At 38.9% G+C, this 26753-nt stretch overlaps 1 protein-coding gene across 1 annotated transcript in view; it reads right to left on the bottom strand.

The window, feature by feature from the left end:
• The window catches only part of LOC150089891 (selenoprotein K-like), a 46314-nt gene extending 20963 nt beyond the window's left edge, over positions 1-25351 (bottom strand). Inside the window, exons 1-2 of the mRNA XM_090368892.1 lie at positions 25181-25351; positions 5344-5431 (exon numbers count right to left, since the gene is read on the bottom strand). Of these exons, the coding sequence (XP_090225018.1) occupies positions 5344-5431; positions 25181-25199 (107 nt within the window). The 5' untranslated portion in view covers positions 25200-25351. The remainder of the gene's footprint in view (positions 1-5343; positions 5432-25180) is intronic.
• Between the last annotated feature and the right edge of the window lie 1402 nt (positions 25352-26753).

Raw genomic sequence — 26753 nt, 5'->3', positions numbered from 1 at the left:
GAGCAGCTAAATGACTTTCTGATAACTGAAAGGAAAGTGGAGGAAAAATTGTTGAGTGGACATAAAAAAGGCACCTGAAACATTTGGAATCTATCCAATTATATTATGAGAGGCAGAAAAGCAGGTAAGCAAACCCTTAGCCATAATTATGTGAGCATCCTTGGATTCAGGGGAGATTACTATAGACTAGAGATGTGCAAATATATCCCCAATTCATAAAGGGAGATCAAAAGGGGACATGAGTAATTACAGCCCTGTTAGTTTAATATCTTTCCCAGGGAAAATAATGAAATCATTGGTTAAAGAAGTAATGCAGGACCATTTGTACAGGCATGCAATTATACTGCAATCACAGCATGGCTTTGTCAAGGGGGAGGTCTTGCCTAACCAATACGATAGGTTACTATGACGCAGTAACCAAGAACTGGATGCCAAAAATAATTCTAACATTGTATACTTGGATTTCAGGAAGGCTTTTGATACTGTTGCACATAAGACTACTGTACCAAGTGGAGCAATGTGGATTAAGGGCAAGTCACTGCTATGGATAAAGGGAAGGTTAAGTATAGGAGGAGAGAGAGAGAGTAGTTATCAATGGGCAATGCCCTTCGTGAACTAATGTTATTAGTGGAGTCCCTAAAGGTTCAGTGCTGGATCCGTTGTTTTCAGTATTTATCAATTGTATTGATGATGGTATATCAGGCTTAATGTCTTAAGTTTGCAGATGATATCACTGTACACATTGGCACTAATGACATTAAGTGTAGGAGATCTGCGGATTTACTAAGGAAGTACAGCTCAATGTTGAAGAAAAGTCTCAAGTTAGGATTAAATTTGAAAGTGTCTTCAATCCTGCCCAGACACGATAGGAGGGAGTATATGATGAGAGACTTGTCAATCAATTCGGCCCTGGAGAGATTGTGCAGGGCTCATGGGGTAGAATTTTTCTCAGTGTGGTAAGTGCTTGTTAACAGGAGAGACTGCTTCTACAGGGATGGGATACACTTAAATAGAAGGGGTGCAAGAATATTTGCTGACTATCGAGGTAATGTTAGGGGGATTGGAAAACTGCTAGCATGGGGGATTCACAGTAGACATATTATTATTATTAGCTATATGGCGCAAGGAAGCCTGAGGCTTATGCTGCACCAGCCAAAAAAAATTCCCGAGTTACCCTGAGAGAGAGAGAGAGAGAGAGAGAGAGAGAGAGAGAGAGAGAGAGTCAAAAGTAGAAGGGAATCACCAAGAAAGAGAAGAATGATGATATCCAGCTCGGGACACTGGGTGTGCCAAGACCATACTCACCAGATGTAAGCCCCTGAGATGACTAACATAGGCTGAGGTGGATATGATTCTTGCACTGCTTCTATTGGAATGAGCAGTAGCCTGGAAAACTAGTTTCTGGGGATTTCAGGAACTGTTGGGAGTCATGAAACAAGTAAATACATGGGTGTGTTAGTGTAATTAAGAGTAAGAGGTGCATGTATACTTACATGTACACCAATGCTAGGAGTATAGTAAATAAATTTGATGAATTTGAAGTGCTGGTTAAGACATCAAAGGCAGATATTGTTGGGATATCAGAGACATGGTGCCACCCAGGTATAAGGGATGCAAAATTGGAATTTGGGGAGTACGTGTACAGAAAAGATACAGGATAGGAAGGGAGGAGAGGTTATGCTCTTAGTTAAGAAACAAAATCTAAGGAAGTGCAATTCAGTTGACACAGATGGACAGTGCAATGTTGTGTCAGTTTGGTGTCACATAAGCACTTGGAAAGCAAACATAATGGTACGAGTTTGTTATAGGCCTAATGACTCTGATGAGTACAATGAACAATTATACAGCGAAATAGAGTGGACCAGTAAATCAGTGTCTTATAATGGGGAATTTTAACTTCCCAGATATTGACTGCAACTTGCACATCACTAGCACACTAGCAAGGCTTTTGTGGATTTATTGGATGATTGTTTTCTACAGCAACCTGTTAGAGAGCCAAACAAGAGGGAGTAACACTCTTGATCTGATTATCAGAAGTGAATATTCATGAATTAAGAATTTACAGATAAAGGAACCACTAGGTGGTAGTGATCACAGTGTACTGATGTGGGATTTACTTAAAGATGTAAGTACAATCAGTAATCTCAGAGTTTTTTAAGTTCTATACAGTGGGACCAACTGATGATATTACCAACAGCAAATTTGAAAGGGGAAGCATTCAAGGAAGTAATTTTGGAAGTTACTAGGCATTTTGTTCCAACTAAGAAATACTGCTCTAGGTTTAGGCCCAAATGGATGTCAGATGAACTAATGAGACTTGTGGCAGAAAAGAAAAATGCATGGGATGCACATAAATTGTAATGCAACAGAAGCCTATGGTAGATACAAGCTAGTCTGTAATCAAATCACAAAGGAGGATAGGCAAACAAAGACAGATTATGAAAAATCTTTGGCAAAGGATGCAAAGAAAAAAACAGCAAAGACTTCTTTACTTATATAAACTCTAAAAGGAAGGGGATGAATCAGATTGGTCCATTTGATATCAATGGTTTGACTGTAGATGATCATTCTTAGATAGCTGATGAACTAAATGAGTATTTTGCATCTACATTCACACATGAGGAGTTATTCAAGGAGGAGAGGGCCAGATGTTTATCAAACTCTAACAGGAACTTAAATGATTTTGTAATAACTGAGAGCAAAGTGCAGGAGAAATTGTTGAAGTTAAACATAAGTAGTTGGGATCTATCCAATTATATTAAAGGAGGTGGAAAAGGAAGTAGGCAAACCCTTAGCAATAATTATGAGAGCATCCTTGGACTCGGGGGAAGTCCATATGGACTGGAGATGTGCAAATGTATCTCCAGTTCACAAAGGGAGATTTAAGGATGACACGAGTAATTACAGACCTGTTAGTTTGATTTCTGTTCCAAGGAAAATAATGGAGTCACTGGTTAAAGAAGCATTGCAAGATCATCTAGACAAGACAGCCGTATTAATTCTGAGAGCATGGGTTTGTCAAGGGGAAGTCTTGTCCGACCAATTTGATTGGATACTATGATGTGGTCACAAAGGAACTGGATGCAAAAAATAATTTTGATATCATATACTTGGATTTCAGGAAAGCTTTTCATACTATTACACATGGAAGACTACTGTTTTTTTTTGGTAGTTGGTGCATCGGCTTCTGTGGCCATAATGCACCTCCCAAGGTTTTTGCAGTACTTTAATCCAAGCCCGAGGCGGGATTCAAACCCGCAACCTTCAGGTTGCCAGGGAGGCACTTTATCCACCCGGCCAGCCTGGTCGGCGGAAGACTACTGTACAAATTGGAGCAGTGTGGGGCATTAAGGGCAAATTGCTACAATGCATAAAAGGATAGCTGAGTGGGAGAGGACAGGTGGTAATCAATGGATACTGCTCTACGTGGACCAATTTTATTAGTGGTGTCCCTCAGAGTTCGGTGTTGAGCCCATTGTTGTTTTGTATATTTATCAATGATATTGATGAAGATATATCAAGCTTAAAGTCAAAGTTTGCAGATGACACAAATGTTGGCAGGTTGGTCAACAACAGTCATCTGGGTGAGCTAATGCATTAAGAGCTAAAAAATGAATCAATCGCCTGAGAAATGCCAGTTGAAGTTTAACACTGACAAATGCAAGGTACTACACATGGGTAGCAATAACCACAGAGATAGCTTAACTGTGTGGTACTACACTAAGGGTAGTGGAGAATGAAAAACACCCATTGGAAATTGTGCAGTCAGATATGAAATTCTCTGAGAAGTGTAGACATGCTGCCAAGACAGCTCATGGGATTTTATCAATGATATACAGGAACTTTGCTATCAAGGATAAAGAGGTGTTTATCCCTTTGTATAAGGCCATGGTTAGGCTGCATCTTGAGTAGAATATATAGGCCTCACTTCAGAAGGCTGGAATGGGTGCAGAGAAGGGCAACCAGATTGGTGAAGGAAACAAAAAGGTGCTCTTACCTAAAAAGGCTTCAGTTCTGCAAACTGCAGCATCTCGAAACCAGGCACCTGCAGGGAGGAGTTTAAATACTTGAATGGATTGAGTAAACTGAATGTTAATGGCATTTTTACACTTGTTGAGACTACACACATGACGGGGCATAAATTCAAGTTCAGGAAGGATGGTTGCAGGATACACGTGCGGAAGTTTGCCTTCAGTCAGTGGATCATTGATTGTTGGAACAGGCTTCCACCTGTTGTTGTGAAAGTGGATGGGTTGAATAAATTCAAGGGAGAACTAGACAAATTCTTGGACTGATAGGTGAATTGTATTTTTTTTTTTTTTTTTGGCTAATGCTATACAAGCTTGCTTTCTTGCATCATTTGCTTTTATTACTACTGCTAAATGTCAATTCTTTAAGCATTTTTTAAACATGATACTTTCAAGCTCTTCTATTTTAAAGTTCATAAACAAATACAAAATTTTGTTACACATAACTTACAGATGTGGTGTTCATGAACACTCAATGAATTAGCATAGGCATATGATGAAAGAAAGCAAGCTTATACAGCATTAGCCAAAAAAAAAAAAAAATCCATTTCACACATCCATTCACTCTAAACATTTGTCCAGTTCTTCCTTGAATTAATTTAAGCTATCGACTTCCACAACGACAGATGGAAGTTATTCCAGCAATCAACTACCCTCTGGCTAAAGGCAAATTTCCACACATCTATTCTGCAACTGTTTTTCCTCAATTTAAATTTATGCCCCCTCAAGTTTGTCTGGAGACAAGGCACCACGCAGATGCCTAGTTTCCAGACGCTGCAATTTGCAGAACTTAAACCTTTCTTGGTAAGGGACCCCTTCTTTCCCCTCGCCAATCTTGTTGCCCTTCTCTGTACTCATTCTAGCAACTCTACATCCTTCCTGAAATGAGACTTCCAGACATGTATGCAGTAATCAAGGTGTGGCCTGACCATTATCTTATACAAAGGGATAATCACCTCCTTTTTGCTACTAGCAAAATTACTGTATATCACTGACAGACCCCATGACCTGCTCTGGCAGCCTGTCTGCACTGTTCAGAAAACTTCATATCTGACTGCACAATTATTCCCCCCACAGGCCTTTTTCATTCTCTACCACCCTGAGTGTAGTACCACACATTGGTAAATTTCTCTGGGGTTACTTCTACCCATATGCAGTACTTTGCATTTGTCAATGTTAAACTTCAGTTGCCACTTCTCAGCCCATCTGACCAACTTTTCTAGATCCTGTTGCAGTAGCATACTGTCATTACTATCATTAACAACCCCACCAACCTTTGTATTTTTATAATTAAGAGAAACAAAAATCTACTTACTAAAGATACACAGCATCAATAAATCCCATTATAAAATCTGTAACTCCTGAAAACCTCCATAAGGAGCGACCAGAAGAAAGAACTCCACCTGTAAAAAGCAAGGGGAAAAAAAAGCACTATAGACAACTGATTAAGCTTGTATTTTAAATTACACCATGTAAGTTATCTGTATAGGAAACAAATATATAAGAACCCAAAACTGGGTTGGAAAAATTTACTTAGTTTATTAACAGATAACACTTTCTGCTTTATAAACCACTTTAATGTTTGCTTAGTATAACTGCCTGTTTCTAACTCATAAATCCCATTTTGTGTATAGGCAATGCATTATGGTTTTATACATTATGTATTTTGCAAAATGTTAATGAATTAACTGCTAGAGATGGACAAAAGAAATGTATCCAAAATGATTTGCTAAAAAAATAGTAAGTTAATCTGCTCATAAACTAAGCAATTTTTACCAACATAGCACAAAGACACAGCACATCTTTTTTAAATTGGAAACACAAAAATTTTAATAGTAGTAGTAGTAGTGGCATGTGATGCAAGAAAGCAAATGTATGAGCTTATGCAGCATCAGCCAAAAAAAAAAAAACACACACCATTCCCTCCAAATGCCTGTCCAGTTCCTCCTTAAATTTATTCAACCTATCAACTTCCACAACGACAGATGGAAGTTTGTTCCAGCAATTAACCACCCGCTGGCTAAAGGAAAATTTCCGCACATCTATTCTACATCTGTCCTTTCTTAATTTGAATTTATGCCCCCTTAGGTTCGTAATCTGAACAAGTGGAAGGATCCCATCAGAATTCAGCGTGCTCAACCCATTCAAGGCCTTATATACCTCAATCAGATCACCGCGCAGGTGCCTAGTCTCCAGCCACTGCAATTTGCAGAACTTAAGCCTTTCTTGGTAAGAGGATCCCTTCATTCCCCTCACCAATCTTGTTGCCCTTCTCTGTACACGCTCAAGTAAATCTACATCCTTCCTAAAATGAGGCCTCCAGACGTGTACGCAGTACTCAAGCCGTGGCCTGACAATTGCCTTATACAGAGGGATAATCACCTCCTTTTCCCTGCTAGCAAAATTCCTATATATCATTGACAAAACCCCATGACCTGCCCTGGCAGCCTGTCTGCATTGCTCAGAAAACTTCATATCTGCCTGCACAATTACTCCCAAGGTCTTTTTCATTTTCTACCACCCTAAGTGTAGTACCACACAGTTGGTACGTTTCTCTGGGGTTACTTCTACCCATATGTAGTACTTTGCATTTGTCAAGGTTAAACTTCAGTTGCCACTTCTTAGCCCATCTGCCCAAATTATCTAGATCCTGTTGCAGTAGCACGCTGCCATTACTGTCATTAACAACCCTGCCAACCTTTGTATCATCTGCAAACTTCGACATTAAGCCTGATATACCTTCATCAATATCATTGATAAATATACAAAACAACACCGAACCCTGTGGGACTCCACTAATAACATTAGTCCAAGAAGAGCAGCACCCATTGATTACCACCCTCTGTCTTCTAGCACTTAACCATCCTTTTATCCATTGTAGCAACTTACCCTTAATACCATTCTGCTCCAATTTGTACAATAGTCTTCCATGTGCAACAGTGTCAAAAGCTTTCCTGAAATCCAAATATATGATATCAAAATTATTTTTCGCATCCAGTTCCTTTGTAACCACATCATAATATCCTATCAAATTTGTCAGACAAGACTTTCCCTTAACAAACCCATGCTGTGTCTGAATTATTGCTGCAGTCTTGTCTAGATGATCCTGCAATGCATCTTTAACCAGTGACTCCATTATTTTACCCGGAACAGAAGTTAAACTAACTGGTCTGTATTTACTCGTGTCACCCTTCGATCCCCCTTTGTGAATTGGGGATACATTTGCACATCTCCAGTCCGTGGGAACCTCCCCTGAGTCCAAGGATGCGCTCATAATTATGGCTAAGGGTTTGCTTAGTTGCTTTGCCGCCTCCTTTAATATAACTGGATAGATCCCATCCACCCCAGATGCTTTTCTTACGTTTAACTTCAACAATTTCTCTTCCACTTTGCTCTCAGTTATTACAAAATCATTAAGTATCTTGCTACAATTTGATAACCTTCTGCCATTTTCAAACCTTAATAATTCCTCACGTGTGAATGTAGATGCAAAATACTCATTCAGTTTGTTTGCTATCTGAGCAGGATCATCAACAGTCGAACCATCGATGTCAAGTGGACCAATCAGATTCATCCCCTTCCTTTTAGAGTTTAATTTAAAATCAGAAGAAATGGAAGAGCGCTAAAAGTTTTGTGAAAAGCACATTAACGAGAACCACAATATATACTTCAGTGTACATTAGGTCTAATTGTCAAGTTTCTTCAATTCATTTTTATTAAGCCTAACTTTCAAGTTTTATATTTTTATTTATTATTATTAGCCATATGGTGCAAGGAAGCCCGGGGCTAATGCTGTACCATCCGAAAAACAATTCCCTAGTTACCCTGAGAGACAGAGAGAGAGAGTCATAAGTAGAAAGGAATCGCCAAGAAAGAGAAGAATGATGATATCCAGCTTAGGAATCTGGGTGTGCAAGCCTATACTCACCAGATGTGAGCCCCTGGGGAAATATTATACTGATGCAGAAATTTAAAAACAATCTAAAATAAATATTATTTAATCACTGCTAACTAACTGTTGTATTAAAATTAAATGCTACAAGAAAAATAATAAAATAAAAAAATAAAATTACATACTACAAGCTAGAAGTAAAATTAAATTCATGTCAGGAAACTGATTAGTATTAATAGGACTTATTCAAAAATGAAATTGGCCATATGCAAATGCAACATTTATTTGAGTTTAATCCTTAGTGGTTTTCTTAGGGTATTTGAAACATTCCAACGCTGTTTGAAAATTTCCTACCCAAAAGATGTAGCATCCCAATGAAGTAGTAACTTTCAGAGGCACAATATAGAGGGCAAAAGTAAAATAATTTAAGAAGCAGCAGCCTTCAAATGGGAAAGGGTTTAATAATTGGATGTTTAAAACATTAGTGACCCCTCATCAAATGAGTCAAATCATGTGGTTAGCAGTTTACACAGGACTGGCTGTAGCTAAGAATATCAATGATTCTTGCTAATTTTATTATTTTTTCTTGATAAATAATTTTAAACACTTAATCGTAGTAAGAGAGGGGGGGGGAGAATCACTTTGACAATTAAGCTCCAGGACTGAGTCAATTTAAAGGAAGGCCATATGTTAGAATGTAAAAATCTTTTAAATTTTTTTTTTTTTTTTAATGTAGTTGCCTTGAGTAGTCAGACACTTGTGAGATAACAGTAATAAAAATTCTTTATTCATAGAAATGTAGGACACAATTCCCACTACAGGCAACCAGAGGTATCTCACCATTAACTGGGCACATTACATTCAGTACATACAAAACTATGTGATGCCAATGATAGCACACTGCATTCCACTTTCCATTTAGAGAAACCTTGCCCTGCTCAATCAGCTTCAACTTCTCGAAAATCTGCTACCAATTCCTTAAATGCCGATCTTCAGGTAATTCTCCAGTGGGGCAAAGACAACTTAGTCGATTTCAATCCTTCTAAAACTCAGTCTTGTCTTATATCTCGCAAAAAAGGATTCTTCTGCTCCTATGCTTATCTTTGGTGACACTCAGATTTCTAGGGAAAATGATATATCTCTTTTGGGAATTACCCTGACTTCTAATCTCTCTTGGCGCAAGCACATTAGAAATATTGCTTCCTCTGCATCTAAAAAACTTGGTTTTCTCTTTTGCTCTCAGCGTTACTTTTCTTCCAAACAGCTGCTCACTCTGTATAAATCCCAAATCAGCCCTACCATGGAATATTGTTCCCACATTTAGGGTGGTGCCCCCAAAACCTCTCTCAGGCTTCTTGACTCCATTCAGAAGAGGGCAGTTAGGTTAATTAATGATTAATCTCTAACAGAATCTCTCCACTAGCTGTCTTCATAGACGTATTGTTTCTGCTGCATGCCTCTTCTACAGATACTTCCATGGGCACTGTTCTTCTGAATTGGCTTCTATAAGTCCCGCTCTCTCCTTCAAAACAGTCCGAACACGTGCAGCCACCAGCCGACATCCATTTACTGTCCAACTTCAAACTCACAGAACCAACTTTTCATCTTCCTCATTTATTCATTCAACTTCTGTTTTCTGGAACAACCTTCCTTCGTACGTATTTCCTGAAAATTACAGTCTACAGAAGTTCAAGTCCAATATCAACAGATATCTTTTTTCATCTTCTCAACCTCCAACCCAAGCACGGTACCAAGTACTATAGGTTCTAATACCTCTCGTGTTTGGGGTTTGCATAAAAAAAAAACAAAACGTGGGTACACAGCAAATACATAAAAAGTGCTAATAAATTATACAGAGCTTATATTGCATTATATAGATTTTAGAGTTATTATATACAAGCTGCAACACATTGAGACAGTCTGGAAACTTTCACTGGGAGTTATTCTGCTGACAATTCAGGAATGCTGACTGCACTTGACTATAGATTTGCACTTTTCTTCTCTGTAGGCAGAATCTCTGAACAACACAACCAAATCAATGTTTGCAGAGTTCAGCGCAACGATGATGCTGTTCGGAAAGTGCCACTTAAAGGTCGAGAGCTTCTGCAGGTTAGAACATAGCACTGGATGGTTTCTGAAGGCTCTACCAGGGATTTTCCAGCCTACGATTTCCCAGATATTAATGAAGTTGAAAGCAGCAGAGCACAGATTAAGCGACATTGTGAGCTTCCTCGCATGTGCCAGGTGCTGGGCTGGGGTGTATCTGAAATTTATGCAGAGCTGTGGTTTTGATGTTGTATAGGGTGGGTGAGCCCAATTGTTGGCCCACTTTAGAACTCAGAATTCCAAACCCCAGAGCATCTTCAGACTGGACATAAGAGCAGCCAACCAAACTTCAATATCATAACTGGTAATAGAACTAAAATAGTAGAGGAGAAATTTTCTGTCTGTTTCCTTGTTGTGCACTCTACAGAGATCATATTTCATACCCCAGAAAGCCCGTAATGCTCTTGAACGCAGCTGCTGGATTTGTTCCTTATACATTAGGTTTTGTCCATTACCACTCCTAAGAATTTTACGGAATGAGTGGCGATGAGAACATGCCCCACAATGGAGGGCTGCTGGATTGAGGTCTGCTTGTGCTCTAGGTGAGAAGATGATATAGTTGGATTTTTCAGAGTTTATTTTAAGCCCAAAATAGGCAGCATATTCACAGAAAGAGGACAAATATTTGTTCAGGATGACAGACTTCAGTAATTCCTTTGATTGGTCTGGTGAGGTGTTAGCCAGGCTTGAGAGGTAACATACAATAGCGTCGGCATAGGCCATAGATCGTTAGTGATGTTGGAAACATTTTTTTTTAAAATGTAGCTGAAGCCACCAATTCTTTTATCATATTTCTTTTACTGGCCTCTGCACTATAAAATTGTTATCCTTCAGTAAAGATTTGATCTTGAGGAATGAATAGTAGTTTAGGAAATAAGGGTGCTGGTTTAGTTCCATAATGTTACACTTTGTGCCAATAATTCCTCAACAATCAGGGCAGAATGTGACCTAGTATTGTTGTGTGTGGGGTAAACCAGCTCCCTTTTTTCTCAAAACTGAAGCCTTACTTAGCAAGTTCTTTTAATCCAACAATTCAAAATATGTACACAGTACTCCTTCACTGTCTTATCTGGAGAAAGGAAGTGATCAACTATTCCTTAGATTTTTAAAAATGAAATTTTTGTCTTGGAGAGTATACTTACTAAGCTTTTTGTTTGTAGTTTATATTTGAAACACTATTACTTGTCCCTTCTTATGATCAAAACTGAACAAAAAATGATCAACAGCTTCAATAAACTAACCGCATGCTTCAAGTCTGAGCAATTAGGCTCATCAGCCGAACAGTGCAGATTTTCCATTTCCCCAAGAATTGTCAGAACTGCACAAATTGTTTCTCTGTTAAGATGAAGTTGCTCTTTAGCAACAGGTAAAATAAATGAGTAATTTAGGGAAAGCCTCATGCTACTAGAGCCACAAAACATTCAAAAAGCTATTCAACAACCATATACAATGTGTAAACTTTATGAAACATTTCTGGGCTTGAGGCATTTAAGAATGTTTCAAGCCCAGAAATGTTTAAATGTCCACAGCATTTGTCTTCTAGATCCTTATGGCTTGGAGAGGCATGGTTCTGCACCTCTCCAACCATTATTATAACAGTTTGCTTTGATTTCTGGGGAACTCCCCATCCCAACTAAGAGGGAATGGGTATTTTCTTTTGGATCTGGCACTTTTTTTTATTTTCTCTATGTAGGAATTACATTTCATTATTTATTATTTTAATTTTTCTTGAGGTGTCCCAAGTACTGGGAAAAGAAAGGAATTCATTTCAACAGGTGCACAAAGGTTTTTTCCTTGTTTCATACTCATTCATATACGTAGTTTGCATACTTTTTAGTCATATCATAGTGGAACAAAAATGATTCATGGATAAAGTGACATTCAGAAGCATTCGTTTAATGAGTTTGATTTATCTTTCAGTGGGTTACTGAAAGTATCAATAGGTTTCAAGCCAGGGTCAATTGGTTTCTTCTTTGTACAGTATTTTTAAAGGAAAATCCTGATTTTTTCTTTCAACAAGAAAAAACGTTCAGTAGTATTATCCCTGCTGATGGTTATTTTGGAACATCCAGATCTGTTTCTATAGTAAGACATTTAAATTTTTTTTTTAACTTAATTAACACATTAAATTGTGCTCCATAAATAGTTTAACAGTTCTAGTCATGTTTTTTTAGCTTATTTTTAAATTTTGCTAGAAATTTTGTATATGTTACGACTGTATATGTTATGATCACAGTGTACCAATGTTGGATTTACTTAAAGGCATAACTAATGTAGAGTGTAAAGAAAAAGGGCTTTTGCTTTTGAAAGAGTGACTACAGTGGTCTTGGCCAATTTTTATATTCTATGCTGTGAGACCAACTCATGATGTTACCAACAGCAAATTCTAAAAGAGGATGCATTCAGGGAAGTAACCATAGAGGCTACTAGGCTTTTCATGCCAACTAAGAAAGAATGTTCAAAGCTTAGACCTAAATGGATGTCAGATGAACCAATAAGACTTGTGGAAGAGAAGAAAAATGCATTTTATGTGTATATAAAGTATCAGGTATTACAGAAGCCTATGGAAGATATAAACTAATTGGCAATCAAGTCAAAATACGAGATCACGCAAGCTAAGGCAGATTACAAGAAGTCTGGCAAAGAATGCAAAGAAAACAGAAAAGATTTCTTTGCTTATATTAACAGTAGAAGGATGGAGTTGAATCATATTGATATCGATGGTCCACTTGATGTCAGTGGTCTAACCACTAATGATCCTGCTCAGGTGGCTGACAAACTGAATAGGTATTTTGCATCTACATTCAGACATGAAGAATTCTTTAGGAAAGAGAATGCCAGAAGTTTATGAAACTAAGAGGTAGCTAAATGATTTTGCAATAACTAAGAAAGGTGGAAGAGAAATTGATGAATCTAAACATAAAAAAAGGACCTGGAGTGGATGGAATCTATCCAATTATATTAAGGGATACAGCAAAGCAGGTAAGCAAACCCTTGCCCATAAATATAAGAGCATCTGATTCAGGAGAGGTCCCATGGACTGGAGATGTGTGAACATATCTCCAATTCACAAAAGGAGATCAAAAGGTAACAAATAATTACAGAAATGTCAGCTTTAACTTCTGTTCCAGAGAAAATAATGCAGTTACCCATCAAAGAATTATTGCAGGACCATCTAGACAGAAAAGCAATTACACTGTGGTCAAATCATGGATTTGTTAAGAGGTAATCATGTATGACCAATCTGATTGGATATTATGATGCAGTAACAATGGAACCGGATGAAAAAAAAATTTGATATCATATACTTGAATTTCAGGAAAGCTTTTCATATGTTGCACATAAAAGCCTACTGTCTAAATTGGGGCAGTGAGGCATTAAAGAAAAGTTAGTTATGGATAAAGGCACAGTTGAGCGGGAGAAGGCAGACAATAGTTATTAATGGATAATGCTCTTCACGGATAAACGTTATTGGTAGAGTCCCCTAGGTTCAGTGCTATGTCCCTTGTTTTTTTTTACATTTATTAATATTATTATGAAGGAAAGATTAATGATATTAATAATATCAAGTTTAATGTCTAAGCTTGCAGATGATATGAACATTGGCAAGTCGGTCAATGATGGTAATCAAGGTAAGCTACTGTAACAAGACTGAAAAAAAAAAATTAGGCAGATGGGCTGAGATGTTGTCGTTATTTGGTTTTTAGGAGCATTAGCAACTAAGGCCATATTGCTCTGGGGATATGTGGTGGTCATTCCCCGACCTTGCAGATGGGCTGAGAACTGGCAGTTGAAGTTTAATATTGACAAATCCAAGGTATTGCATATGGGTAGCAGTAATCTCAGATTAACATACAAACTGTGTTTTACTGAACCCTGGGTAGTGGAATAGATTAAAAAGACCTTGGGTAATTATAAAAGAATAAATAAATTTTCTGTTTATACTCCAGAACAACCACATGGTCAGAGGAGTTCACAAGGTAGAAAGAATACAAGAAAAAACACTCTATTTAGCAGTCATTCAAGTTTGAACTATGTATTTAAATCTTGTGCACTTATGTACCTTGTGCCTGACCACTAGGTTACAATAGTAGTAGGGTTTTAGGAGCATCAGCAACTAAGGCCACATTGCTCCATATATAAATTGCGTGAGTTCTGTGGTTGATTTTCTGTTTGCTGGATGAAAAACACCAAGTTCCTGGAAGAAAAAAAAAAATCGCGCTACCCTCACCTGAGACCAACTCACTCATCCACATTGTGAAAAAGGCCTATAAAAATTCCTCCAGTTATTGACAGGATTTGTACTCTGGTCTTTTCCACCTAGTGTAGAGAGGACGGCGAGCCTACCAACTGTCCTACCCACAAGACCCACTCTGTTAAGGTCAGATATGAAATTCTCTAAGCAATGCAGACAGGCAGCCAAGCCACATCATGGAGTTTTGTCAATGATACACAGAAACTTTGCTTGCAGGGATAAGTAAGGTGATTATCCTTTTGTACAGGCAATGGTTAGGCTGCATCATGTGTATACAGGTCTGGAGGCTTCATTTTCGGATGCAGAACTGCTGCAACAGTAGCAGAGAAGGACAAAAAGTTTGGTGAAGGGAACAAATGGGTGGTCTTACTAAGAAAGGTTTCAATTCTGCAAATTTCAGTGATTGGATACTAAGCACCTGAGGTAGTAGTAGTTAAGGCCTGTGAAACAAGAAAGCATGCTTAGACAGCATCAGCCAAAAAAAAAAAAAAAAACACCATTTCACACATCCAATCACTCTAAACATTTGTCCAGTTCCTCCTCGAATTTATTTAAGCTATCAACTTCCACAACAACAGATGGCAGTGTGCTCCAGTAATCTACTACCAGCTGGCTAAAGACAAATTTCTACACATCTATTCTATAACTGTCTTTCCTCAATTTGAATTTATGCTCCCTCAGGTTCGTAATCTGAACAAGAGGAAGGATCCCAACAGAACTGTGCCTGCTCAACACATTCAAGACCTTATACACCTCCGTCAGATCACCTCACCGGTGCCTAGTCTCCAGATGCTACAATTTGCAGAAATTAAGCCTTTCTTGGTAAGACCACCCTTTTGTTGCCCTCACCAATTTTGTTGCCCTTCTCTGTAGTCGAGCAAATCTACATCCTTCCTGAAATGAGGCCTCCAGACTTGTACACAGTACTCAAGGCATGGCCTGACCATTGCCTTATACAAAGGGATAATCACCTTTTCCCTACTAGCAAAATTCCTGTATATCATTGACAATACCCCATGACCTGCTCTGGCAGCCTGTCTGCACTGCTCAGAAAAATTCATATCTAACTGCACAATTACCCCAAGGTCTTTTTCATTCTCTACCACCCCAAGTGTAGTACCACAGAGTCGGTATGTTTCTCTGAGGTTAGTTCTGTGTGTTATGGGGGTTTAATGGGGCACGAGCTGCTGGGGCTATAATGTGCCTATTCATAGGAAAATGATAAAATATAAATTTCAGATATAATCACTTCATTTTTTATTAGAGAGCTCTTTTAGAAGTTATGATAGATTCCAAATTTTTTCAAAAAAGAGAAAAATTCATTGATGTTTGCATCATCACCAATGATATGTTTTAATGTGTTCAGTTCTCGAAGATTTGTTAGGGAAAGGAGGATGGATGTTCTGTCCTGATGATAGTGAGGGCAGTCAATGAGAATGTGTTTGACTGTTAAATGTGCTGAACAGAACGGACATTGAGGACATCCTCTCCTGTAAGTAGATGAAGTTTATTATCGGTTTGGGTGTGCCATAGCTCTTTCCACTGTGCAAGACATGTTGTTTGTATGATAATAATCAGATTAGAATAGGAGCAAAGGTAAAATCAAAGGTTGACGGATTTTTGGCAGTTTTGTCAGCAAGTTCACTCCCCTTTATCCCAGAAAGCGCTGGGATCCAGCAAAAGGTCACTGATTGATGACATGCCTCAATTTTTAATAAGAGGCTTCTGATTTGGTTTAACATAGGATGAACCTTGTAAGAAAAGTTTTGTATTGCTGTAATTGACTCTCTCTCAGTATACACTATGTATTTTAAAGATGGGTAGAGATTCAGGTTTTCTAAAGCTAATTTTATTGCATGAAGTTCTGCAGAGAAGTTGCTATAATCAGGTGGATGGACAACAGAAATGATTGTAGTGGGAAATACTGCTGCTGCTCCAATGGCTGAATGTGATTTAAAGCCATCAGTATATATTGGCAATAAATTAGCATATTTCTGAATATGGCTTGCATGGAGTTGTTTAACGTTGAGTGACGGTAGGCAATTCTTTCCCCACTTGCAAAGATAAGTATCGCAAGTTAATTGAGGAGGAGGTGTCCAAGGTGGATGAGAGCATTTCATTACTTGTAGCCTGTTGACATTAGGAACATTCCAACTCTGTGTTAATTCAATAAGGTGTACGCCTGCTGGTCTTATTTTACTGGGTTTGATTCTATAGAGATTTTGCAGTGGAGAATTAAAAAGGTATGGCTCAATAGGATGTGGACATTTTATTTTGTTTTTTAGCTGCATACTTAAGTAGTAATGTTTTTCTGCAGAGGTAAAGAGGGGCTCACGAGCCTCAATATACAAACTATGGGTAGGAAATGTCCTGAAAGCACCAAGTGCAATCCGCAATGCACTATGCTGTACAGGATCCAGCCAGTGTAGTGTACTCTTTCGAGCAGAATCATACAGTGGAGCACCATAATCCAATCACGATCTGATCAATGCTCTATATAAAAGCAGCAAAGATGCACAGTCTGCTCCCAGGACAGAGCAGATAAAACTCAGTGTGTTCAGTTCTTTAAGGCAGGAAGTATGCACAGATTTAATGTGCTCAAAGAAATTTAATTTTCTGTCAAGGAATCTGATATTGTTAGTCACTGGAATGGTAAAGTTTGGCATCTGAAGTTCGACTATTCAAGGATATCTAAAATTGCCATTCAATGGATCTCATATTCTGAGAGTAGCAAGAAATGGAAAGATTGTCCACATAAAGATATGTCTCAACTGTATTTGGAAGTTCTTTAGTGATGGAATCAATTTTAAGGGCAAAAAAGGTTGCACTCAGTACAGAACCTTGTGGCACTCCTCCTTCCTGTAAAAATGTCATAGAAAGCGAGTTGTGGTATTGAATGATTCTGGAGAAAGTTCCTGATGAATATAGGAAGATTGGCTTGTGGACCAAGAGCATGGAGGTCACTGAGAATGCTCTGACATCAGGTAGTGTCAAATGCCTTCTCTATGTCTATGAAAACCATAACAAGATGTTCATTTTTTACGAAGGCATTGCAAATTGCAGACTCTGCCTTGATCATGAGATCAAAGAAGGACCTGTTCTTACAAAAGCCACGCTGATTATTACTCATTACGTGTTGTGTTTCGATGATCCAAACAAGTTGATCATGGATAATTTTTTCAAGTAATTTACCGAGGCAACTGGAAAGGGAAATTGATCAATAATTGTACGGACTGGTAGGGTCTTTTCCAGGTTTCAAAAAAGCAAGAACTGTGGCATTATGCCAAGAGCTGGGATAAAATGTTTTCCATAAATATTCGGTTATAGTAGACCAGCAGTATTTGTAAATTTTTGTCACCAAGGTTTTGTAACATGATATAAGATATTCCACCTGGCCAAGCAGCACTGTTGTGTGTTGCTTTAATGGCATGTAGAAGTTTGTGATATTGAAGAGGCTGGTTATACGGAAGGAAAACTGAGGTTCGAAAGTTGATGGCTCATTGTTCAATCTTGGTCTTTATTTTCTGAAAATCCGGAGAATAAGTTGATGCCACTAAAACTTGGGCAAAGGTTTTGCCTAAGGCATTTGCTATGTACCCAGGAGCAGAGTTCTGGTCCATTGCATGAAAGAATTGAAGGGGTGGTTGGAAATTTCCCAGAAATCTGCCAGATTTTCTTCCATATTAATCTGGAGTTAGTGTTTCTGTTTATGGTAGATGCAAACCGAATCCAAGAATTCTTCTTGGCTTGCCTTTGAATGAGACGTGCTTTTGCCCTTAGCTTCTTGTAGTTGATAAGATTAGCTGTGGTTGAGGATCTACGAAATAAATTCCATGCTTTATTTTTTAACTTCTTTGCTTTTGTGTAGTCTTCATTCCATCAATAGTTAAGGTGCCGTCGGGACTGGAGATTCGACAATGGAATTGAATATTTAGCTGCAGATAGTAGGTGTGAAGTGATATAATCTGTGGCTTCATCTATCGACTATTCATATATATTTCTCATCCAGGGTGACAAATGATTGAAATTTGACCCAGTTGGCTTGAGAGAACTTCCATTTCCTGCAGGGTTTCGCTAATGGTGGTTGTGCAGTGAGCAGATCACAAATAATCGGAAAATGGTCACTGCCCATGGGATCGTTGTCCATAACAGCACATTCTATGATTGGAAACAGAATCGGGAGCATATTGATAGATCGATTGCAGAAGTTTGTCCAGTTGGTAATTGTATGTGAGTGGGTGCACCAGTATTAAGAACAGTAAGGGTTTGCTTATCCAGAAAGGTTTCAATTAGGTAGCCATGTGTATCTAATTCTGTTGATCCCCATAAGGGGTGGTGGCCATTGAAATCCCTTAAGAGACAGACAGGGGAAGGTTGTATTAGCAAGTTTTCAAGATCTTGGTAAGAGAAGATATGACTTGGTGGGAGATAGACTGATACTAGTGTTAACTCAATCTGGGTTATCAAATGTACAGCAACAACTTCAATTTCAGTTTGCAAAACAATTTGCTTGGTCAGGATCTTTGAGCTGACCAAGATAGCCACATCCCCCACAGGCGGCATTTGAAGTATTACGATCTTGTCGATAAGTGGCATAGTTCTTTATGTTGGTGGAAATTTGAGGAGTTAGATAGGTTTCCTGTAGACAGAAACCAACTTGAGAGTAGCAGTTAATTAAGACTTTAATATCATTAAGGTTGCTATGAAATCCTCTACAATTGCATTGTTGTATATAAGGCATCACTGGTGTTTAGTAGAAGCTGTATCTGACTTTTTTTTTTTTTTTTTTTTTATGTGACTGGCTTGTGACGTTCAGGCTTTGGTTTGTCTTTTTTTGAGAAGAATGGCTGACCGGTGTCCATTTATTCTTCCGCATATATTTCTAAGATCGATTCTTCCTGTCTGGGCAAGTCAATTGTATCCAACGATGTTTCTTGAATATTTTTTTTTTTAAATGTGAGCTTCAATTATTTGATGTAGAAGCAATCACTGAGGGAGGAGAAGGAGATGTAGCTGGTACCATAAGTGCAGTATTACTTGCCTAGTTCAACTGCTTATGGATATTGGACTGTTGCTGAGAGAGAACAGTCTGAGTCCAATCAGAGATTGAAGTGTTTGAAGGGACTGTAACATCAGTTTGGGTGGCCACTGATTGATATTTCTGCACAATACTGGCATATGTATGCTTAGTCATACTGGGAGCAATTACTTTCCTTGCATCTTGAAAACTTACTTTATTTTCAATCTTATATTTCACAATTTTCTTTTCAGTTTTCCATTTGTCACATGTCCTTGAATAAGCAGGTTGGTTGCCTTTACAGTCGGGATAGGTCATTTCTTTTGCTGAGCAATCACTTTGAGTGTGATCAGAGGACCCACAATTGGGGCAAACTTGGTTTCCTCTTCGTGCTGTTTGAGAGTGTCCATACTTCTGGCACTTAAAACATCTCAATGGATTAGAAATGTACGGTGTAATGCAACAAAGTAGATTGCCTGCTTTTATCGATGATGGCAGATTTGGCGTATTGAAAGTGAGAATAATATTGCTTGTAGATGCGAGTGTATTGTCCTTTTTAGTCATAATCCTTTTCACTGCAATGACATTTCGATCTTGAAGCTCTTGTGTTATCTCCTCCTCCATGACATTCAATAGATCCCAGTTGGATATAACCCCATTGGATGTATTTAGGGTTGCATGGGGAGAAACCTTTACTGGAATTCCAGCAAAGTTTGTAAGTTTTAGCAGTTTCTCCGAATGTCCATGGTTTATTGTCTCCACTAGTAGGTCCCCTGATTGCAGTCTCTTGACTGTCTTAGGAGATCCTGCAAGACTTTCCAGGTGTTTCTGGATAAGAAACGGAGACAGCTTACTGAGGGACTGATAGGCAAGAGAGCGCACTATGATAAATGGAGGAAAATCTGTTGCTGAGGAATTGGTTTTAAACCTCTTAGGTTGCGACATGTCATGTTCAGTTTCCATGTCTGACCAAGAGCTTGTCGGCTCTAAAGGCGGAAACACATTAAGATCCATACTTGCTCCTTTTGGCACTTGGCAGATTAACTGTACTGCCAAAATTTTCAGCCCCACCACAGGGAAGCAGGAGCAGTGCCTGGTGTGACCAAGTGAAAAGTAGTAAGTGTTAGTAATAAACTATGAAAAATAAAGAAAGGTCCCTTTCCTTTCTTGCTCTGTACAAGTGCTTTTGTTACAAGGGCTGTTATTAAAAGAATAGATTTATTAACGTTAAGAATGTAAAATAACTATAAATCACTTTTGGGAAATCATAGTAATAGCACAGAGAAATCACTCAGTCACAATCGCTTCCAGTTATATTAAAGGAGGCAGCAAAGGAAGTAAGCAAACCCTTAGCCATAATTATGAGAGCTTCCTTGGACTCAGGGGAGGTACCCATAGACTGGAGATGTGCAAATGTGACCCCAATTCACAAAGGAGGATCAAAAGCTGACACAAGCAATTATAGACCTGTGAGTTTAACTTCTGTTCCAGGAAAATTAATGGAGGCACTAGTTAAAGAAGCACTGCAGGATCATTTAGACAAGACTTCAGTTATAGCTCGGACACAGCATGGTTTTGTTAAGGGGAAGTCTTGCCTGACCAATTTGATTGGATACTATGATGCAGTCACAAAGGAACTGGATGCAGGGAATAACTTTGATATTATATACTTGGATCTTAGAAAGGCTTTTGATACTGTTGCACATGGAAGACTGCTGCACAAATTGGAGCAGTGTAACATTGGAGGCAAATTGCTGCTGTGGGTAAAGGGGTGGCTGAGGGGGAGAAGACAGAGAGTGGTAATCAATGGACACTGCTCGTCGTGGACTAATGTTATTAGTGGAGTCCCTCAGGGCTCAGTGTTGGGTCCATTATTGTTTTCTGTATTCATAAATGATATTGATGATGGTATATCAAGCTTAATGTCGAAGTTTGCAGACGATACAAAGGTAGGCAGGGTTGTCAAGGACACTACTGACACTATGCTGCTGCAACAGGATCTGGAAAGGTTGAGCAGATGGGCTGAGAGGTGGCAAATGAAGTTTAACATTGACAAATGTAAAGTACTACACATGGGAAACAGCAACCCCAGAGCAACGTATCAACTCTGTGGTATTACACTGACAGTGGTAGAGAATGAAAGGGACCTGGGGGTGGTTGTGCAGGCAGATATGAAGTTCTCTGAGCAGTGCAGACGGGCTGCAAGAGTAGCTCATGGTGTATTGTCAATGATATATAGGAATTTTTCTAGCAGGGATAAGGAGGTGATTATTCCCTTGTATAAGGCAATGGTCAGGCCACACCTAGAGTACTGTATACAGGCCTGGAGGCCTCATTTCAAGAAGGATGTAGAGCTGCTGGAACGAGTACAGAGAAGGGCAACAAGATTAGTGAATGGAACAAAGGGGTGCTCTTACGAAGAAAGGCTTAAGATTTGCAAATTACAGTGTCTGGAGACTAGGCACCACGAGGTGATCTGATAGAGGTGTATAAAGCATTGAATGGTTTGAGCATGCTCAATGCTGATGGGATTCTTCCTCTCGCTAAGAATAATCACCTGAGAGGGCATAAATTCAAATTGAGGAAAGACAGATGTAGGATAGACGTGCGGAAATTTGCCTTTAGCCAGCGAGTGGTTGGTTGGTGGAACAGACTTCCATCCCTTGTCGTGGAAGTTGATAGCCTAAATAAGTTTAAGGCTCAGCTGGACAGGTATTTTGAACGAACAGAGGGGTGAAGTGGGAGTGGTTTTTTTTTTTTTTTTTTTTTTTTTTTGGCTGATGCTGCATAAGCTTGCTTTCTTGCATCAAATGCCTCTACTAATGCTTCGCACCCAGGCCAGGATTTAGTTCTATTCATATGCAGTACTTTGCATTTGTAAATGTTAAACTTCAGTTGCCACTTCTCAACCTATCTGCCCAAATTTTCTAGATCCTGTTGCAGTAGCACACTGCTATCACTGTCATTAACAAACCTTTGTATCATCTTCAAACTTCAACATCAAGCCTGATAAACCTTCTTCAATATCACTGATAGATATACAAAACAACAATAGGCCCAATGCCAAATCCTGGGGGACTCCACTAATAGCATTAGTCCACAAAGAGCAGCATCCATTGATTACCACTCTGTCTTCCCCCACTCAACCACCCTTTTATCCATTGTAGCAACTTACCCTTAAATACTACACTGCTCCAACTTGTACAATAGTCTTCCATGCACAACAGTGTAAACAGCTTTTCTGAAATCTAAGTATATGATATCAAAATTATTTTTTGCATCCAGGTCATTTGTAACCACATAATAGTATCCAATCAAATTTGTCAGACAAGACTTTCCCTTAACAAACCCATGTTGTATCTGAATTTCAACTGCAGTCTTGTCTAGATGATCCTGCATTGCATCTATAACCACTGACTCCATTATTTTCCCTGGAAAAGAAGTTAAACTAGCTGGTCTGTAATTTCTCGTGTCACCCTTCGATCCCCCTTTGTGAATTGGGGATACATTTGCACATCTCCAGACTGTGGGACTTTCCCTGAGTTCAAGGATGCTCTCATTATTATAGCCAAGGGTTTGCTTACTTCATTTGCCATCTCCTTTAATATAACTAGATAGATCCCCCATCCACCCCAGGTGCCTTTGTTATGTTTAACTTTAACAATTTCTCCTCCACTTTGCTCTCCGTTATTACAAAATCATTAAGCGAAAATCCCTGTTACAGTTTGATAATCTTCTGGCATTTTCCTCCCTTAATAACTCCTCATGTGTGAATGTAGATGCAAAATACTCATTCAGATTATCAGCTGTCTGAGCAGGATCATCAACTGTCGAACCATCAATACCAAGTGGACTGATCTGATTCATTCGCTTCCTTCTAGAGTTTACATAACTAAAGAAATCTTTGCTGTTTTTCTTAGCATCCTTGGCCAAAGATTTCTCGTAATCTGCCTTCGCTTGCCTAACTTCCTTTGTGCCTTGATTACAGTTAGTTAGTTATTTGGTTTTTAGGAGCATTAGCAACTAAGGCCATAATGCTCCGGGATATGCGGTGGTCATTCCCTGACCTTTCCACAGCCTCCGTATTTGGTGGTGACGGGCTCGAACCCCGGTCTAATCAAGAAGCATGTGCTATGCACTGCTGCTCCTTCCCACCTGGCTACGGAGGTGCCCCTTGATTACAGACTAGTTTATATCTATCATAGTCTTCTGTGTTTCCTGATAATTTATATGCATCCCATTCATTTTTCTTCTCTGCCACAAGTCTCATTAGTTCATCTGACATCCATTTAGGCCTAAATCTTGAACAGTATTTCCTAATTGGTATGAAAAGCCTAGTAGCTTCCATGATTACTTCCTTGAATGCCACCCATTTAGAATTTGCTGCTGGTAACATCATCAGTTGGTCCCACTATATAGAATTTAAAAACTGTCTGAGACCACTGTAGTCATCTTTACAGAAGCAAAAACCCTTCCTTTTACTCCTGAATAGTAATATCCAGTAGCAAGGGTATTACTATCTCTGGTTGCCTCTCTAACGTGTTACTATAGAAAACGATCATCCAACAAATCCACGAAAGTCTCGTAGTGTGCAAGTGACCAACCCACAAGTCAAAGTCAATAACTAGGAAATTAAAATCCCCTATAGCAATCTGATTTACTGGCCCACTATTTCTCTGTAAAGTTGTTCATTGTACTCATCAGAGTCATTAGGCCTATAACACACTCTTACTCTCATTTCTGCTTTCCCAGTACTTGCATCACACCAAACTGACTCAATATTGCACTGACCATCTATGTCAACTGGATGCACTTCCTTAGATTTTATGTTTCTTAACTAACAGTATAACCCCTTCCGCCTTCCTACGCTGTCTATCCTTTCTGTACACATTGTACTCCCAAAATTCTGCATTGCTTATATCAGTGTAGCACCTTGTCTCTGATATCCCAACAATATCTGCCTTTGATGTCTTGACCAGTACTTCCAATTCATTTACTATACTCCTAGCATTGGTGTACATGCAAGCACCTATTCTTATTCTTAGTTACCCTAACACAGCCCATGTATTTATTTGTTCCATGATGATTCCCACCAGTCCTTGAAAACCCCAGCACTCCACCCTCCAATCTAATAGAAGCAGTGCAAGAATCACTTGCACCTCTGCCTGAGGCTACTGTTAACCTTTTAGTCTGTGAATCTCCCCAAGCTAGCAGTTTTCCGACCCACCTAACACTGCCTCGATAGCATCAGCAAATATTCTTGCACCCTTTCTATTTAAGCGTATACCATCCCTGTAAAAGCAATCTCTCCTGTTAACAAGCAAAGAGCACGCCAAGAAAAATTTTACCCAATAACCCTTGCACAATCTCTCCAGTGCCAAACTGACTGATAAGGTGATTTGACTAAGTTCTTTTAAGGCTTTCAATGGATTGGGCAAGCTCAATGCTGGTGGCTTTTTTCCTCCTGTTCAGAATACACATGGGGGGGAGGCATAATTTCAAATAGAGGAAGGATGGGTAGAGGATAGATAAGCAGAGGTGTCCCTTCAGAAAGCAAATGGTTGACTATTGGAATAAACTTTCATCTGTACTTGTGGTAGTGGGCAGTCTGAATAAATTCAAGGAAGTACTAGTCAAATTATTGCAGTGAATGAGCAGGTGGGAGTTTTTTCTTGTTTGAATGATGCTTTATAAGTTTGTTTTCTTGCATCACATGCCGCTATCACAACTACTATTAATAATATGACAACTGTAGCAACTTGACTCCACAGTACAACGTGGAATCTATATAAATTCTCTTAGCTTGACTTTATAATCTCAGACATGAAAATAGCTAAAAATGTATCTAACTCAATATTTTCAATGATAAATAAAATACTTACGTTCAGAAATATACGGCATTTCAGAAATAAAATTTAAAAGGCAACTCGGACATATATTACAGATTGCTTTTCCTAAAGGCACTATGATATATACAAATTCATATTATTATGGTTAGCTGAATCGTATTATTATGCTATCCCAACTATAGTTTCCAATTTCCCTATCGAAAAATACTGTCATTTAAAACAGCGCTTGAGTTCTTACGACACGTAATATTTGCATAGCGACACCTATACAGCAACGAAACTAAAAACAATAATGATGTAGTAGTGGCATGTGATGCAAGAAAGCAAGGGTATGATCTTATGCAGCATCAGCCAAAAAAAAAAAAGAAAGAAAAGAAAAAAAATCACACCATTCCCTCCAAATGCCTGTCCAGTTCCTCCTTAAATTTATTCAACCTATCAACTTCCACAACGACAGATGGAAGTTTGTTCCAGCAATTAACCACCCGCTGGCTAAAGGCAAATTTTCGCACATCGAATCTACATCTGTCTTTTCTTAATTTGAATTTATGCCCCCTTAGGTTCGTAATCTAAACAAGTGGAAGGATCCCGTCAGAATTCAGCGTGCTCAACCCATTCAAGGCCTTATATACCTCAATCAGATCACCGCGCAGGTGCCTAGTCTCCAGCCACTGCAATTTGCAGAACTTAAGCCTCTCTTGGTAAGAGGATCCCTTCATTCCCCTCACCAATCTTGTTGCCCTTCTCTGTACTCAAGAAAATCTACATCCTTCCTAAAATGAGGCCTCCAGGCGCGACCTGAACATTGCCTAATACAGAGGGACAATCACCTCCTTTTCCCTGATACCAATATTCCTATATATCATTGACAAAACCCCATGAGGGTTTTGTCAATGATATATTTTGTCAATGATATATTTCTGAGCAATGCAGACATTTTCTGAGCAATGTCTGCATTGCTCAGAAAACTTCTTATCTGACTGCACAATTACTCCCAGGTCTTTTTCATTTTCTACCACCTTAAGTGTAGTACCACACAGTTGGTACGTTTCTCTGGGGTTACTTCTACCCATATGCAGTACTTTGCATTTGTCAAGGTTAAACTTCAGTTGCCACTTCTTAGCCCATCTGCCCAAATTATCTAGATCCTGTTGCAGTAGCACACTGCCATTACTGTCATTAGCAACCCTGCCAACCTTTGTATCATCTGCAAACTTCGACACTAAGCCTGATATACCTTCATCAATATCATTGATAAATATACAAAACAATAGAGGACCCAACACCGAACCCTGTGGGACTCCACTAATAACATTAGTCCACGAAGAGCAGCACCCATTGATTACCACCCTCTGTCTTCTCCCACTTATCCATCCTTTTATCCATTGTAGCAACTTACCCTTAATACCATTCTGCTCCAATTTGTACAATAGTCTTCCATGCGCAACAGTGTCAAAAGCTTTCCTGAAATCCAAATATATGATATCAAAATTATTTTTTACATCCAGTTCCTTTGTAACCACATCATAATATCCTATCAAATTTGTCAGATAAGACTTTCCCTTAACAAACCCATGCAGTGTCTGAATTATTGCTGCAGTCTTGT

Source organism: Mastigoproctus giganteus, chromosome 2 (genome assembly GCF_048544385.1).
Source record: "Mastigoproctus giganteus isolate SK-2022 chromosome 2, ASM4854438v1, whole genome shotgun sequence".
Lineage (NCBI taxonomy): Eukaryota > Metazoa > Arthropoda > Arachnida > Uropygi > Thelyphonidae > Mastigoproctus > Mastigoproctus giganteus.
This window is presented reverse-complemented; position numbering and strand designations above follow the sequence as displayed.